This window comes from Pseudophryne corroboree, chromosome 2 (genome assembly GCF_028390025.1).
Source record: "Pseudophryne corroboree isolate aPseCor3 chromosome 2, aPseCor3.hap2, whole genome shotgun sequence".
Taxonomy (NCBI): Eukaryota; Metazoa; Chordata; class Amphibia; order Anura; family Myobatrachidae; genus Pseudophryne; species Pseudophryne corroboree.
In genome coordinates, this window is record NC_086445.1 from 570,029,141 (window position 1) to 570,047,928 (window position 18,788).

The 18,788-nt window shown below is 48.9% G+C and overlaps 1 protein-coding gene across 3 annotated transcripts in view; it reads right to left on the bottom strand.

Moving 5' to 3' along the window:
* SH3D21 (SH3 domain containing 21) overlaps positions 1–18,788 on the bottom strand; it is a 228,756-nt gene that overhangs the window by 186,368 nt on the left and 23,600 nt on the right. For all 3 annotated transcript variants that reach the window (XM_063954398.1, XM_063954394.1, XM_063954397.1), the window contains exon 3: positions 5,802–5,868. In XM_063954398.1, coding sequence (XP_063810468.1) covers positions 5,802–5,868 — 67 coding nt within the window. The remainder of the gene's footprint in view (positions 1–5,801; positions 5,869–18,788) is intronic.

Here is an 18,788-nt window from a genome sequence, read left to right on the forward strand (position 1 = left end):
GGAGATTGACAGGAAGAAGGCTTTTATGGGTGTCAACTGACCGTTTTCTGGGAGTGTTTGGGAAAACGCAGGCGTGTCCAAGCGTTTGCAGGGTGGGTGTCTGACATCAATTCCTGGACTAGACGGGCTGAAGTAATCGCATGGGCTGAGTAAGTTCAGACCTACTCAGAAACTGCACAAAATGATTTTGCAGAGCTCGGCTGCACATGCGTACGCACACTTGCAAAGCGAACATACACTCCCCTATAGGCGGCGACTATCTGATCGCAGCACAGCAAAAAGTAGCTAGCGAGCAATCAACTCACAATGACCCCCTTAATACTCTTTTGCCTCATATCAACATTTGGGGCCATGCACTACAGCTGGACCATGGGATTCCTGAACTAAAAAAGCAGAACTCTGCCAGGACATCTGTATCTGTGGCCGGTAAACCAGCATTGCCAGGGCCCCTCTCACCTCTGCACAGGTTAATACAGCACTCCTTCTGTCACTGGATCAGAGGTGTAAAACCTTTTGATCTGCGGGTCACGCGTGCTTATACTCATACTGTATGTAGATAACACAATAAGATTATTGGGGATAGAAGCATGGCCATGTTGCCATAGATCATGTCAAAAAAGGGACACCCCTCACTTCTAAAACACATTTCTCACAACTACCCCTTACCTTTAACACATCTGTCGTCTCCCTTCTCCAACTTCTAACACATTCCATCCACCCCTCACTTGCAGTACATACAGTATCTGCGACTCAGCCCATCCCTGCAGCACTGTCTACTCCCCCAATCCCACACTGTCTGCACAATTATCATCACTCTACTTTTCCTGTGGTGAAGACAAGGTAGATCCATAACAGCTGCAACAACATATGTTGAGACTTTAATAATTTCTGATTTGCTTAAGCTTCACAGCACAGTTCGACTAATTCAGTCTGACCTCACTGTCATGCAGTTGGAGTGAGACCATGTGAGACAGGACAGTTGCATAGGGACCTAAGACAATAGTAACACTGTTATTTTTGTCCCAGCATCATGGATCCCTATATATCTGATATCTTAACCTAAGGGCCACAAAATGGCCTTTTAGATGTCATGCAGCCAGGTTACATATTGCAATTTAAGGGTAATAGCACAGATATATTGGGAATGTGATAAGACTACAGAGTTTTGGCACCTTGGATGTGGATAAATAAATGGGTGTGGGTTACACAATAAGAATGCCGCATTGGTTTGTATGTTGACATTATGCATTGACGGTGATAAAGTCAACAATACAATTTAACCTGTAGCCTAATCCTAATCACAGTTTATTCCTAACCGCAGCCTAACCCTAATGCTGATATAAACACTGGATCTAATTCAGGTTGGATCGCAGTAAGCAATCCTGCCGCAATTTAAGAAAAAGATGCAGGTGCATGCACATCGCCCGCCCTGCGACCACATTTTCTGCGTGGGGGGGGGCACAGAAAATGCGATCGCATCTGCCTGTCAATCAGGCAGAGGCGGTCGCGGGGCGGGGGATGGGACAGGGGCGGGCAACGCTTCGTTTTCAAGGGAGAAGGAGCGTTGCTGCGCAAATGGGGGCGTAGGCAGCCAAAGCGGGGAGTGTTGTGTGCGTGTTCACGGCAGCTGCGTGATGTCAATGCAGCCTCCACGATCATGGCGGCGGGACTCCTGCGGGTGCAGCTAAACTGCGCCGGCAGGAGGTTTCCACAGTTTCTGCTAACAAGCAGGAATTGCGAAGCGTTTGCAATTTCAGCTTGTTGAACTGGGGGAGGCGGTGGTCAGCATGCTTGGTGGCCTTGCCCAGCGCTGGGTGGCCCCCTGGATGCGATCCTAAGGATAGCAAATTCTGTTATTTAATCCTTACTGAATTAGGCCCATAATGTGGACCAGGGATGGACTGGGGCCGTGAATCAGCCCCGGCATGACTTATATTAATTTTAGCGCCCTGCACCTGTCGCAACCCATGCAGTTCCTCTATCCTGCCTGGGGTATCACACTTTGCTCTGGTGCTTCTATCACACTCTGGTCTGTATCTTAGTGCTGCTTGGCCAGCCCAACTCTTTGTGTGGGTGGACCAGCCCCTGCGGCCATCAACCCTTCTGGAATTTGCCAGGGGTGCCAAATGGCCAGTCCCACCTTTATGTGAACATGTATATTCAGTGCCGTAACTAGGCATTTTAGCACTGTGTGCAAGAAACTGCATTGGCGCCCCCCACCCCTATACAAGATAGGGGCAGTGCGCACCGTAGACGCGCGCAAAAATATAGGGGCATGGCTTCATTGGGAAGGGGCTTGGCCACAAAATAATACCAGTTCATACTATGGTGCACAGTAGTCTCCATTATTGAAATTACGCTGCACAGTAGCGCCACTACACCAGGTAGAGCCTCGTTTACACATTACGGCAGCCAGTCCCCCTTTTTACACATTACGGCAGCCTGTCCCCCTTTTTACACATTACGGCAGCCAGCGTCCCCTTTTTACACATTACGGCAGACAGCGCCTCCTTTTTACATATTACGGCAGACAGAGTCCCCTTTTTTCGCTTTACGGCAGATAGCGTCCCCTTTTTACACATTACGGCAGACAAAGTCCCCTTATTACACATTACGGCAGACAAAGTCCCCTTTTTACACATTACGGCAGACAGCGTCCCCTTTTTACACATTGCGGCAGACAGCGTCCCCCTTTTTACACATTACGGCAGACAGCGTCCCCTTTTTACACATTGCGGCAGACAGCGTCCCCCTTTTTACACATTACGGCAGACAGCGTCCCCCTTTTTACACATTACGGCAGAGAGCGTCCCCTTTTTACACATTACGGCAGATAGTGTCCCCCTTTTTACACATTATGGCAGACAGCTTCCCCTTTTTTACACATTATGGCAGCCAATCCCCCTTTTTACACATTGCGGTAGATAGATAGATAGATAGACAGACAGACAGACAGACAGAGAGATAGATACTTACCATCTCTCCCCGCTGGCTCAGGCTCCTCGGTGCAGTCTTCATGCAGCAGATCCCGGGCAGGGGAGAAGGAGGAGGGAAGGGGACAGGAGCCGCAGTAGCGCTATGTAATTGGTAGTGGCGCCGCTGCAGCTGTCCCTCTCCTTCCGCATTGCCTGCCGGACACCGATGTGAATGCTGGGATGAGGGAAGCGCATCCCAGCATTCACAGCAGCGCCGGGCAGCCAATGCGGAAGGAGAGGGACTGCTGCTGCAGCGGCGCCGCTACCAATTACATTGCGCTGCTGCAGCTCCAGTCCCCCTCCCTCCTCCTTCTCCCCTGCCTCCGGCGCTGCTGCTCTCCTCTTCTCTAGCGCTCGCGAAACCAGTACTACAGAGGCGGCTTGTAATGAGTCAATTTAACTCGTTGTTACAGCGCTGTGAATAATATCCACATCAGGGCCGAAACTAGGGGGGGGCTAGGGGGGCAGGTGACCTGGGCGCCAGATTGGAGGGGGCGCCGAGACCCCCTAACACCCGCCGCGGCACTTACTTTTAAAAACCCCCTTCTCCCGAGTGCCCAGCTCGGGGGGCGGGGTTTCGCGGAATGACGCGATTGCGTCGTGACGTCACGGCGCAAACGCGTCATTCCACGAAACCCCGCCGGAGGAGGGAGAAGGGGGAGCCCGGAGCCGCGCAGACGAGTAGGGAGAGGCGGCTGAAGAGCGGCGAGAACCGCTTCAAATGTAAGTCAGCCCCTCTCCCTTCCTCTCTCTCTCTCTCCCTCCACCACCTGCCGCAATGTGTAAAATGGGGACCTGTGCCTGCCGCTATGTGTAAAATGGGGACCTGTGCCTGCCGCTATGTGTAAAATGGGGACACTTGCCAGCGTACTGTGTAAAATGGGGACCTGTGCCTGCCGCAATGTGTAAAATGGGGACACTTGCCAGCGTACTGTGTAAAATGGGGACCTGTGCCTGCCGCTATGTGTAAAATGGGGACACTTGCCAGCGTACTGTGTAAAATGGGGACCTGTGCCTGCCGCAATGTGTAAAATGGGGACCTGTGCCTGCCGCAATGTGTAAAATGGGGACCTGTGCCTGCCGCAATGTGTAAAATGGGGACACTTGCCAGCGTACTGTGTAAAATGGGGACCTGTGCCTGCCGCTATGTGTAAAATGGGGACACTTGCCAGCGTACTGTGTAAAATGGGGACCTGTGCCTGCCGCAATGTGTAAAATAGGGACACTTGCCAGCGTACTGTTTAAAATGGGGACCTGTGCCTGCCGCTATGTGTAAAATGGGGACACTTGCCAGCGTACTGTGTAAAATGGGGACCTGTGCCTGCCGCAATGTGTAAAATGGGGACACTTGCCAGCGTACTGTGTAAAATGGGGACACTTGCCAGCGTACTGTGTAAAATGGGGACCTGTGCCTGCCGCAATGTGTAAAATGGGGACCTGTGCCTGCCGCAATGTGTAAAATGGGGACCTGTGCCTGCCGCAATGTGTAAAATGGGGACACTTGCCAGCGTACTGTGTAAAATGGGGACCTGTGCCTGCCGCTATGTGTAAAATGGGGACACTTGCCAGCGTACTGTGTAAAATGGGGACCTGTGCCTGCCGCAATGTGTAAAATGGGGACACTTTTTCCTGCCGCAATGTGTAAAATGGGGACACTTTTTCCTGCCGCAATGTGTAAAATGGGGACACCTGTCTGCCGCAATGTGTAAAATGGGGACACTTGCCAGCGTACTGTGTAAAATGGGGACCTGTGCCTGCCGCTATGTGTAAAATGGGGACACTTGCCAGCGTACTGTGTAAAATGGGGACCTGTGCCTGCCGCAATGTGTAAAATGGGGACCTGTGCCTGCCGCAATGTGTAAAATGGGGACACTTGCCAGCGTACTGTGTAAAATGGGGACCTGTGCCTGCCGCTATGTGTAAAATGGGGACACTTGCCAGCGTACTGTGTAAAATGGGGACCTGTGCCTGCCGCAATGTGTAAAATGGGGACACTTTTTCCTGCCGCAATGTGTAAAATGGGGACACCTGTCTGCCGCAATGTGTAAAATGGGGAATGGGGACACTTGCCTGTCGTACTGTGTAAAATGGGGACACTTTTTCCTGGATATGAAATTTATGTTTAAAAAGGCAGTTTCTCAGGTAAAAAAGTTCTGAAAGAGATATATATATATATATATATATATATAATATTTTTATTCATTTATTTTTTATTTTTTCTATTTTATTTTATTATTTTTATTTATTTATTGTAAAATATTTTTTTTTTTTTTTTTTTGCGGGGGGGGGGGGGGGGGGGTGTCAAATGACTACCTTGCCCCGGGTGACAAAAATCCTAGTTTCGGCCCTGTCCACATTATGAACAAGTTGACATTATAAAACAATATTCAAGATCATTTGACATGACAGTGTTGACATTCTGAATGTCGATAATATAACTGCATATCCAACACATTGGTGCACTGCGAATGATGTATAATGGGGGGAGATTAAAATAGGGGTTGACACTGATGGAACGGGAACATTTCATTATCAATTTAGGGAATAGACAAAATAACAGAAGAGATCTACAAATGTATCCATTGATCTAATATGATGTACTTCTCTAGCAAAACCACATACTGTAACGCCTACTGTATGACGATGCTTTAAGAACTGGCCTGTAATCATAAAGCTATTACATCTAGTGCTCATACCACACAACTGTTGGCTCATATCAACCACAAATCCATACATGAGTGAAAGTATTTGTATAGAGTTGGTAAAAGCCCCTTCTCACCATGTTGAAAACTGGCAGAGTTATTGCATGAATAAAACGTTACTTACCACTGACTTTCCTGACAGACCTCGGGAACCTCTGTCCATTATCATTTAGCAAAAATGATGGAATTTCCTGTGGCAGAGAAAAAGAAAGATTGTTTTTAATAAATGTAATCATTAAACTAGGTCAATATTGTTAGGACCTGTTTATCAAAAACTGGAATCTGCATGCCCCAGAGATGCCATAATACTACTATAATAAGACCCCTTTCTCATGCAGAAACAATGTGCAGAGAAACAATATGTTCTTCCTGCTTCATGAGTTTTATCTCAAAAATAGGCCTGTGACAAGGCCTCTCAGGAATCCGGGACTCAATTAACTCACCACATCCATGACAAGCGAAACAGTGTGAATATATGAATCTATACTTGGATGAAGCAGGATTTCAGACCTATAGAGAACAGCCACACGCACTGTGACACCACCAGCAATAGCAGGTAACAGGCCTGCTACTGCAGTACTGAGGCTTCAGGACTAGCTGTGATTTGTCCATTATTGTCTATTACAAAAACTTAATTTCTCTAACGCCACATTATAGCACACGGTATGAGCCGAAATTCACATTATAGCACACGGTATGAGCAGAAATTCACATTATAGCACACAGAATGAGCCGAAATTCACATTATAGCACACAGAATGAGCTGAAATTCACATTATGGCACACGGTATGAGCAGAAATTCACATTATAGCACCCAGAATGATCCAAAATTCACATTATGCCACATGGAATGAGACAAAATTCAGGGAGAGTGACAGCTGGGACATAGGGACAGGGAGTGTGACAGAGGGACAGGGAAAGTGACAGCAGGGACAGGGAGAGTGACAGAGGGATAGGGAAAGTGATAGCAGGGACATAGGGATGGGAGAGTGACAGGGAAAGTGACAGCAGGGACAGAGAGAGTGACAGAGGGATAGGGAAAGTGATAGCAGGGACATAGGGACAGGGAGAGTGACAGAGGGACAGGGAAAGTGACAGCAGGGACATAGGGACAGGGAGAGTGACAGAGGGACACGTAAAGTGACAGCAGGGACATAGGGACAGTGAGAGTGACAGAGAGAAGGATAGCAAGGGCATACAGTAGGGACTAGGGAGAGAGAAAGGCAGCAGGGTAAGCAGTGGCGTAACTTCAGCTCAATTGCCCAGAGGCCAGAAAAATGTTGTGCACCCCCCTCCCTTGCAAAAAAATTATTTGTATTTTACTGACTCCTTGCCCTGTGTGAGTGATAACCCCCCTTACCCTGTGTGAGCCATGCACCCCCCCCCCCCCCCCCCCAACACACACACACTTCTCCTGTGTGAGTGATATCACCCTATTCCTCCTTTTCTGAGCCATGTCCCCCTTCCTACTGTGTGAGACACAGAAACAGAGAGACAGGGAGAGAGCAAGAGAGACTTGGAAAGAGAGAAACAGAGATAAGGAGAGAGAGAGAGAGAGAGCTGGAGAGGGGAAGAGAGACGAGGGAGAGAGAGAGACAAGGAGGGGAGAGAGAGAGGCGATGGAGAGAGAGAGAGAGAGAGAGAGAGAGAGAGAGAGGCAAGGGAGAGAGAGAGAGAGAGACAAGAGAGAGAGACAAGAGAGAGAGATGGACGAGAGAGAGAGATGGACGGACGAGGGAGAGAAAGAGAAAGAGAGAAAGAGAGAGAGAGATGGACAAGGGGAAGAGAGATGGACAAGGGGGAGAGAGAGAGACAGAGATGAGAGAGACAGAGATAAGGAGAGAGTCAGAGAGATAGATGCAGAGACAGGGAGAAAGGGACACAGGGAGGGGGTGAGAGACAGGAGAGAGAGACAGCGAGAGACATGCAGAGACGCGGAGAGACGCGGAGAGAGATACAGATGGGGAGAGAGAAGCGAGGGAGAGAGACGGAAAGGGAGAGAGACAGGGACACTAGTTTCCCCTGTAAAAGAGCCGCAAACTTTCTGCACAGTCCACACTTACCCTCCCTCCTTGTCCGTCATGGTGGTAGCTGCGGTGCGGCGCTTCTTCCGGCCTCGCTTTCCGGACCCTGTATCCCTCTCTGTCAGGGTGGCTGGTTGTGTGGGCGGCTCCTCCCCGTGTCCCCGGTCTCCACTCTGCTCCTCGGCCTCCTCCCGCTAATGTTCCTCCCTATGTCTCGCTAATTCTGCAGCCACTGAATGGCAGTGAGTGGGGTCCTTTTATGTATCCCTGGCCGAGAGGGGGTCTTTTAGTGACCCCTTCGCCCTACTGTGGTCGGCGGTACAGCGGCTCCTAAGAACACAGTGCTACTATTTTAAATCTGCCGCGGACCGGCAGCCAATCAGGAGCGGTCCGCGGCAGATTTGAAATAGTAGCGAGAGCTGAATGCGGCGGCGGCGGTCTTCAGAGCACTGAGGGCGGGCGGAGGGCGGCCAACAGCTGGTGGGAGACCGACGGCTGAAGGAGCATGGAAGGCTTGGGGCAGCGAATGGACCTCCCTGCCTACGACTGTAGGGGGAGGAGGGAGTGGATGATGCTGCTGCCTGCCAGGATTTAGGACACAGCAGCATCGCGCTGCTGCTCCTGCTTGTTGCTGGCGTCTGTCAGCAGAGGGGGTGCGGCAGGGCACACGCAGTTCACCCTGGCCGAAGATGTCTGATAGTGCTGGCTGCGGCTGGCTAGACCGGCGCCGCGGCCGCTGCTAACTGGCCCTGAACAACATGATTTTTAGGTAAAACTAATTCATGAGGGGTGTGCCGCCCTCCAGTGGCCGGCGCTCATAGGCAGCTGCCTAAAGCTGCCTAATGGTAGCGCCGGCCCTGAATGTATACTGTATGGAATACAGTATTTATATTAAACACTATAGATGGTCTATACTAGTATAGGCTTTATCAAACATACTTAAATAATATAAATAAGTGGTCAGAAAAAGGTTAAATATACCATAATAAATAAATACACAAACATAATAGAACCAGTACTGCACTTTCTAAGAACACATTCTTCCACCTTACGGTAATGCTCCTGTCTCTTCTTCCTGGTAGCTACTCTTTGGTCCAGTGCACTGATTGAGGACTCAGATCCACACACACAGCAAACTTGGTAGAAGAAGCTGCTACCACTGGGCATCTGGGTATGTGCAGCAGCTCTGCTGTCCCAAAAACTGCATGATGTGGCGGCAGTTCTAGTAACAGTATTATTTACCATTACTATTGTTGTCATAATTTGAGCCACTTGCCAAGAAGAGGGGGGTTTCCGAGCACCCAGAACCCCCCCCCCCCCCCCCCACACCCCCTGCGTTTGCCTATGCCCTAACAGAGCCAGAAGTCAGAAGAGTAGTGAGTATATCACTGGAGACCTGCATAGAGGGGCCCTCCGGTCATCGTTGGCGGCAAAAGGTACAGCGCAGTGGCAGGATGGCTGCGCTGGCATGCATCTCCATAACACTATAAGCCGTTCACATACAGGACATACAGGGTGCAGGGCGCGGGTGGGGGCGCCCTGAGCTGCATGAAAAATCCTACTCTCACTGGCAAAAACATAAGATTCAAGTACAGCCTCTGGTTTTAAACAACCCCAGCCAGTATAAAAATAATTGCTTCTGAGGCAGAATCGTGCCATCACAGTGGGGTGGAGCTTCTCCTCAGGCTTGCCAGCACTCAGTCAGCTGTATTTTCTCCTGCAGATACACAGAGAAAAGACTAACAGATGCTGTTTTCCTCCTCATAACGCCACTGAACAAGTACTAGGGTGTTATAGATATGGCGGGGAGTGTATAGTAAATTAGGTGAGCGAGCCTAATATTGAATATTACAGTGCTGAAGGTTTTGTCTATATTTTATACACAATTCACTTCATAGGGCGCGGTGTGTGAACTGGCAAATCCCTCTGCGTGTTCTCTGACAGATTTTAGTGGGTCTGTCACGGATAGCTCCCTGTGTGACTGTGGTGTGAAAGTGCACGATTGTGTCATGTCGTATGTAAAAATGTCAGACATTACAGAGAGCTCTTCCCCTGAGGAAGCCATTTTAGATACGCAGGAGTGTAATGTGGTGGCCCTTCCCATAGGTAAGGAACCCAGTGTGGGTGGAAAATCTACAACAGATGATTTCCCAGCTTTCTAGAAAGTTCTCAGAGTCAGAACAAAAGACTAAATATTGGAGAAAATCAGTGGAAGATGTGCTGTATGCCGACCCCTCCACGTAATCCACACGTCCCCCTTCAAGTTCCCAGAAGAGCTCACTTGCGCAAATTATGTAAGGTGATACAGACACAGATTCCGACACAGGTGTCGACACTGGGGATTTGAGAGGGGTAGATGCCAAATTAGCAAAAAGCATTCAATATATGATAATGGCTATTAAAGAGGTGTTAGAGATTACAGAGGCAACACCTGAACCAGAGGAAAAGGCTTATTTTAATTTAAATAAGGAAATCTGTGGTAACTTTTCCTCCTTCAAAGGAATTGAATACATTCTTTGTGTCACTGACCTGTTGGGGGTGTTGTGAACTCGGGGGTTCTCCCGATGGTAGGGGAGAGGAACCACAGTTGGGTCGGAACAGGGATGGCTTGATATAGGTCTTCCTCATACAGGACTCTGACAGTAAAGCTTGGTGAAAATATTTAAGAACTTTATTGCAGGAACGGAGCAACACAATGTCACATAGCAGAAAAGGAACGTATGGGGGGAATGTCCAGGCCTATAGGAGAACTTGTAAGCAATGTTAAAGGATTCCAGGAAAAGAAGTACTTGTGAGTGTTGGTACAAGGTAATAGTGACTGAAGAACTTGTGAGTGATGTTTTTAAAGATACTGATGATTTGAAGAACTGGTGAACGGTGGTTAAAGACTCTAATGGTTTGAAACACTTGTGAGCGGTGGTTAAAGACACTGATGATTTGTATGACTTGAGAGCGATGATTAAAGACACTGTAGAACTTGGGAGCGGTGGTTAAAGACACTGTAGAACTTGCAAAACTTGGGAGCGGTGGTTAAAGACACTGGTAACTTGCAAAACTTGGGAGCGGTGGTTAAAGACACTGGTAACTTGCAAAACTTGGGAGCGGTGGTTAAAGACACTGATGACTTGTAGAATTTGAGAACAGTGTTTAAAGACACTGATGACTTGTAGAACTTGAGAGCGGTGTTTAAAGACACTGATGACTTGTAGAACTTGAGAGCGGCGTTTAGCCCGCAGCCCATGCTGACTCCAAGAAGCACTGGTGACTGGATTGCAGAGGAACACACCAGCCGCTGTATACGCTGGAACTGTGCAGCAACTGGCACCTGGAAGTGCCGGAGACACTGGGGTACGACTGCAGAGAGATTCGCCGGGAACAAGAGCACTGGCATCCACTTCAGGGGAAAAGACGATACTCAGGCGCCGAGGCTCTGCTCGGCGTCTGCCTTTGAATCTCCCGCCTCCGCTGGATTGGCGGAACAGTCTGATGACGTCACCTGCTCCCCGCCCACATGATGCCGGGTGTCATGGCGGCGCCCCTGCCCCGGGGAACCGCCGGGAGCCGCGCCAGCCAGACGCCGGAGCCCGTGGACCACCGAAGGCGGAGGCCGCAACACAGACCAGCAGGCACGCAGGGGTAAGCGCGGTGAACGCCGCCTATGGCGTGTGACAGTACCCCCTCCTCCAGGAGTGGCCCCCGGACACTTTCCAGGTTTTGTTGGATGTCTGGAATGGAAAATCCGCACCAGTCGGGGAGCCATAACTTCAGTAGCTTTGACCCAGCTCCTCTCCTCAGGGCCAAAACCTTTCCACTCCACCAAATACTGTAGATTCTTGTGAAGGTAACGAGAGTCAAGAATAGCTTTGATTTCAAAGTCTGTTCCAGCTTCAGACTCTGCAGAGGTTGACCTCTGGGACTTTAAATGGAACCGGTTTAAAATAAGGGGGCGAAGGAGAGAGACATGAAAGGAGTTTGGTATCCGGATGTGGGAAGGCAATCCCAATTTGCAGACAACCGGGTTCAGGATTTGTAACACGGGGTAAGGACCAATAAACTTTGGGGTGAACTTCACAGTGGGCACCCTTAACCGTAGGTTGCGGGTGGAAAGCCATACCCTGTCACCAATATTGTATTGGGGAGCTGCTCGTCGCTTCCTATCCGCAAAGAACTTATAGCGGCCGGAGACTCTCTTGAGATTAGCATGAACTCGACTCCAAATTTGGCTGAAGTGCCGAAGAGTAGAGGCTGCAGCAGGAACATCCTCCGGAGGACAAATGGATAATTCAGGAACTTGAGGATGGAACCCATAATTAATGAAAAATGGGGACTCACCAGTCGAAGAGTGGTACAGATGATTATGGGCAAACTCGGCCCATGGCAACAGTTCCACCCAATCATCTTGCGAGGGAGAAAGATAAACACGGAGAAAAGTCTCTAAATCTTGATTGACGCGTTCAGTTTGCCCATTGGTTTGTGGATGGTAAGCGGATGAAAACTTGAGTTTTATTTGTAAGGCCGTACAGAGAGCTCTCCAGAATCTTGCAGTGAATTGTACCCCCCGGTCAGAGACGATTTCCTGAGGTAAGCCGTGCAGGCGGAAATGTTCTCGGATAAATAACAAAGCCAACTTGGGAGCTGATGGTAACCCGGTCAAAGGTACAAAATGTGCCATCTTAGAGAAACGGTCGATAATTACCCAGACAGTATTGTGACCCTCGGAGAGGGGCAATTCGGTGACAAAGTCCATAGAGATATGGGTCCAAGGCCTCTGAGGAATGGACAGTGGATGCAACAACCCCGCAGGAGGCAAACAAAGAATTTTGTGCTGAGCACACTGAGGACATGAGTTGACATAATCTTGAATATCCTTCTTCATAGTGTCCCACCAGTAAGACCTTCGTAGAAACTCCCACATCTTTTGAACTCCAGGATGACCGGAAAACTTGGAAATATGAGCCCACTGCAACAACCTTGGTCGAAATTTAGCTGGCATAGACATTCTCCCAGGAGGAGGACTCAGAGCGGTGGGAGCCGCTGACATAGAAACTGGACTGAGAATCAAAGCCTTCTCAACGGAATTCTCCTCATCCTAAGCCGTTAAGGAACGGGATAAAGCATCAGCCTTGGTGTTAAAAGTCCCCAGCCCGGTACTTAATAACAAACGAAAACCGAGTAAAGAAGAGCGCCCATCAAGCTTGACGGGGATTCAAGCACTGGGCCGTATTGAGGTACAGCAAATTCTTATGATCAGTGAAAATTGTAATTAGGTGTTTAGCACCTTCCAAAAGATATCTCCATTCCTCTAAGGCAGATTTTATTGCCAAAAGCTCTTTGTCTCCAATGGTGTAATTCTGTTCCGCAGGAGAGAATTTGCGAGAATGGAAGCCACATGGATGTAACTTCCTATCTGGAGCGTACTGCGAAAGCACGGCACCTATGCCTACCGTGGATGCATCAACCTCCAAAAAGAATGGTTTTGAAAAATTTGCTTGTTGAAGTACTGGAGCGGACATAAAGGCTGCCTTTAACTCAGCGAACGCTGCTACAGCTTCGGAGGACCAATGACTTGGGTCAGAACCCTTCCTGGTTAGGGCAGTAATAGGTGCCACGATGGTAGAGAATCCCTTTATGAATTTCCGGTAGTAATTTGCAAAACCCAGATATCGTTGTACCGCTTTCAAGGAAAGAGGCTGAGTCCAGTCCCGGATGGCAGTGAGTTTTTCTGGATCCATACGAAGCTCCGTGCCCGAAATGATGTAAGCAAGAAATGGAATAGAAGGAACCTCAAAAGTACATTTGGAAATCTTGCCATAAAGATGATTCTCTCGCAATCGAAGAAGTACCTCTTTGACCTGTATTCTGTGCTCTGTGAGATTTTTAGAAAATATCAGAATGTCATCCAAATATACCACTACACTTAGGTATAGCATATCCCGAAAGACTTCATTAATGAATCCCTGGAAGACGGCAGGGGCGTTGCTGAGGCCAAACGGCATTACCAGATACTCGTAATGCCCATCCCTGGTATTGAAGGCCGTCTTCCATTCGTCCCCCTGTCGGATACGTATCAAATTATAAGCTCCCCTTAAATCAAGCTTGGTGAAAACTCGGGCTCCGCGAACTCTATCAAAAAGCTCCGTAATGAGCGGCAAAGGATACTTATTCTTAATGGTGACATCATTTAGACCACGATAGTCAATACATGGTCTCAGCCCTCCGTCCTTCTTCTTCACAAAAAAGAAACCCGCCCCCGCCGGGGAGGTAGAGGGGCGGATGAATCCTTTCTGCAGACTAGACTTGATATAGTCCGACATAGCTTGGGTCTCGGGCAATGATAAGGGATAAGTGCGACCCCGAGGTGGCATTTTCCCCGAAATGAGCTCAATGGGGCAGTCCCAGGGTCTATGCGGTGGTAGCTGATCGGCCGCTTGCTCTGAGAACACGTCAGAAAACTCCCGATAGGCCTCCGGAATGAGCCCTTCATCTGACTTGAAAGATACACGGAGCGGATAGACAGGGGTGAGACAATTTGAATGACAAAAAGAACTCCAAGATGTTATTTGTGTCGAACTCCAGTCGATGTGAGGGTTGTGAAGTTTAAGCCAAGGAAGGCCAAGAACCAGATTGTGGGGCATCTCCCGAATCACTAGGAACTCCAGGTGTTCTTGATGCAGGGCTTCCACTTGCAGTTTGATTGGTACTGTACAACTTGAAATCAGACCGTTAGAAATTTGGGTCCCATTGATAGCAGTCAACGTAATAGGTCGTTCGACCGACCGTAGCTGAAAACCCAGATCCTGGGCACAGGAAAGGGAAATAAAATTCCCTGCAGCCCCTGAGTCCAGCAGAGCCTTAACGGGTTTGGCTACTGACTCGGAGAATAGAGACACGGAGAGTAAACAGTCCATTGGCGGAGAAGGTTTAGAAGAAACCCCTAGCTCGACTCCTCCGGAACAAGCTAGGACTGCCCGTTTCCCGGGCGAGACTTGCAAAACTTGAGAAAGTGATCCGCGGCTCCACAGTAGAGGCAGAGTCTACTCTCACGACGACGCTGACGTTCTTCTGGGGACAGCCGAGATCGATTAATCTGCATGGGTTCATCAGGACTTGGAATCTTAGACGGAAGAGATCGGACCCTTGATCGATCTGACCGACTACGTTCGCCACCTCGTTCCTGCATGCGAAGATCCACCTTTACACAGAGCGAGATCAACTGTTCTAAAGAATCCGGCAAATCTCTAGTGACCAACTCGTCCTTTAGACGATCGGAGAGCCCGTTCCAAAAGGCAGCCCGAAGGGCATCATTATTCCAGCGCAGTTCTGAGGCTGTGGTCTGAAAATTAATCACATACTGTCCCACTGAACGAGAGCCTTGTCGGACACGAAGCAAGTCTGCAGAGGCAGCGGTCGTGCTGCCGGGCTCATCAAAGATCCTCCGGAATGACGTAATAAAATTGGTGTAACTAGAAACCAATGGATCAGATCGTTCCCATAACGGAGACACCCAATACAACGCTGAACCCTCGAGCAAAGAAATAATGTATGCCACCTTGGACCGATCAGTAGGGAAGTTATGTGAAAGAAGTTCAAAATGTACCTCGCACTGATTGAGAAAACCACGGCAGTTCTTTGGATTCCCATTATAGCGAGAAGGAGTAGGGAGCTGAAGGCGTGACCTGGTTCCAGAGAAGGATGGAACATTACTAGAGACAACCACTGGAGCGGGTACTGGAGCTGGGGCCGGTACTACTGAAGCCAGAGAAGTCTGAATTTGATCCAGCCGGCCAGATAATTCCTGGAGATAATGCATCACCTGGCCCTGTGCTGCTTCCTGACTTTGTACTCGAGAAATCAAGTCCTGGATGGTACTTGCCTCTGGGCTCCGATCCCCCGGGTCCATGAGGCCTGAGTATACTGTCACTGACCTAGGTTGGGGGTGTTGTGAACTCGGGGGTTCTCCCGATGGTAGGGGAGAGGAACCACAGTTGGGTCGGAACAGGGATGGCTTGATATAGGTCTTCCTCATACAGGACTCTGACAGTAAAGCTTGGTGAAAATATTTAAGAACTTTATTGCAGGAAGGGAGCAACACAATGTCACATAGCAGAAAAGGAACGTATGGGGGGAATGTCCAGGCCTATGGGAGAACTTGTAAGCAATGTTAAAGGATTCCAGGAAAAGAAGTACTTGTGAGTGTTGGTACAAGGTAATAGTGACTGAAGAACTTGTGAGTGATGTTTTTAAAGATACTGATGATTTGAAGAACTGGTGAACGGTGGTTAAAGACTCTGATGGTTTGAAACACTTGTGAGCGGTGGTTAAAGACACTGATGTTTTGTATGACTTGAGAGCGGTGACTAAAGACACTGATGATTTATAGAACTTGAGAACGGTGGTCAAAGACACTGATGATTTGTATGACTTGAGAGCGATGATTAAAGACACTGTAGAACTTGGGAGCGGTGGTTAAAGACACTTGTAACTTGCAAAACTTGGAAGCGGTGGTTAAAGACACTGGTAACTTGCAAAACTTGGGAGCGGTGGTTAAAGACACTGGTAACTTGCAAAACTTGGGAGCGGTGGTTAAAGACACTGATGACTTGTAGAATTTGAGAACAGTGTTTAAAGACACTGATGACTTGTAGAACTTGAGAGCGGTGTTTAAAGACACTGATGACTTGTAGAACTTGAGAGCGGCGTTTAGCCCGCAGCCCATGCTGACTCCAAGAAGCACTGGTGACTGGATTGCAGAGGAACACACCAGCCGCTGTATACGCTGGAACTGTGCAGCAACTGGCACCTGGAAGTGCCGGAGACACTGGGGTACGACTGCAGAGAGATTCGCCGGGAACAAGAGCACTGGCATCCACTTCAGGGGAAAAGACGATACTCAGGCGCCGAGGCTCTGCTCGGCGTCTGCCTTTGAATCTCCCGCCTCCGCTGGATTGGCGGAACAGTCTGATGACGTCACCTGCTCCCCGCCCACGTGATGCCGGGTGTCATGGCGGCGCCCCTGCCCCGGGAACCGCCGGGAGCTGCGCCAGCCAGACGCCGGAGCCCGTGGACCACCGAAGGCGGAGGCCACAACACAGACCAGCAGGCACGCAGGGGTAAGCGCGGTGAACGCCGCCTATGGCGTGTGACACTTTGAAAAATCCTGGGCTAACCCAGAAAAGAAATGTCATATTCCTAGAAGAATATGTTTGGCGTATCCTTTCCCTGAAGAGGATAGGAAGAGATGGGAATCACCCCCCATGGTAGGTTGTCTAAGAAAATTATTCTACCTGTCCCTGGGTCGGCTTCCTTAAAGGAGTCGACTGACCGTAAAATGGAGACAACTTTAAAATCCCTTTATATGGCTAATGGAGCAGCACTCAGGCCCACCATTGCATGCGCCTGGGTGGGAAATGCTATTGTAAAATGGTCAAAAATCTTGCTAGATAATCTAGACACAGTTGATAGGGATAATGTGGTCTTAACTGTCGGTCACATAAAGGATTCTGCAGGTTACATGGTGGAAGCCATGAAGGATATTGGTTTATTCTGTTCAAAATCCTCAGCTATGGCGGTTTCGGCTCACAGAGCACTGTGGAATTCAGATGCAGAATCTAAAAAGAATATTGAAGCTCTCCCCTATAAGGGTGAGGCGCTTTTTGGGGACGAGCTAGATACCTGGATTTCAACAGTTACCTCAGGTAAGTCAGCTTTTCTTCCTTATGCAGCAGCACCTGCAAAGAAGACATACTCTGCTCATCCGATGCAGTCCTTTCAGCCCAACAAGTACAAAAAGGCAAAGGGTACCCTTCTTCTTCGCAGGGAGAGGGTGGGGAAGAGGTAAGAAACCGTCAGCAGCATCAGGATCTCAGGAGCAAATGTCAGCCGTTGCTTCTGCAAAAACCACAGCATGACGCTGGGGCTCCCCTGCGGGAGTCCGCTCAGGTGGGGGCGCGTCTAAAACTCTTCAGCCAGATCTGGATACAATTAGAGCTGGATCCCTGGATATTGCAAATAGTATCTTAAGGTTACAAGTTGGAGTTTCAGGATCTCCCCCCATGCAGATTTTTCAAATCAGCCTTACCAGCTTCTGTACAAAACAGACAGAAAATAACGGACGCAATACAAAAATTACGTCAGGACGAGGTAATCACCTTAGTCCCATTGCTACAACGGGGAAAGGGATTTTATTCAAGCCTGCTTGTAGTACCGAAGCCGGACGGCTCGGTCAGACCGATTTTAAACCTAAAATCATTGAATCTTTATCTAAAAAGATTCAAATTCAAGATGGAGTCTCTAAGAGCAGTGATCTCCAGTTTGGAGGAGAAGGAATTCATGGTGTCAGTGGACATCAAGGATGCTTATCTGCATGTTCCCATTTACCTTCCACATCAAGCATACCTGAGGTTTGCGCTTCAGGACTGTCACTATCAGTACCAGACATTGCCATTTGGGCTCTCCACAGCACCGAGAGTGTTCACCTAGGTGATGGCAGAGATGATGGTTCTCCTTCGCAAGAAAGGAGTCAACATAATTACTTACCTGGACGATCTCCTAATAAAAGCGAGATCCAGGGAAAAGTTAGTGCAGAGTATTGCACTATGCCTGACAGTACTTCAGAAACATGGTTGGATCATAAACTTTCCAAAATCACAGTTGGAACCGATGATGAGATTGTCATTTCTGGGTATGATACTTAACACAGAGGTACAGAGAGTATTTCTACCGGTGGAAAAGGTTCTGGAAATCCAGACAATGGTCAAACAAATTTTGTAACCAGCTTGTGTGTCGATTCATCAGTGCACCCGCCTGCTGGGGAAGATGGTAGCATCTTACGAGGCTCAACAGTGGGCCGATTGCATGCGAGGGTGTTCCAGTGGGATTTACTGGACAAATGGTCCGGATCGCATCTACACATGCACCAGAGCATAATCCTGTCGACGAAAGCCAGAATTTTGCTCCTGTGGTGGCTACACAGTTCTCACCTCCTAAAGCAGGCATTCCCAACCACGGTCCTCAAGGCACACTAACAGTCCTGGTTTTAGTGATATCCAGGCTTCAGCACAGGTGACTTAATTAGTAGCTCAGTTAT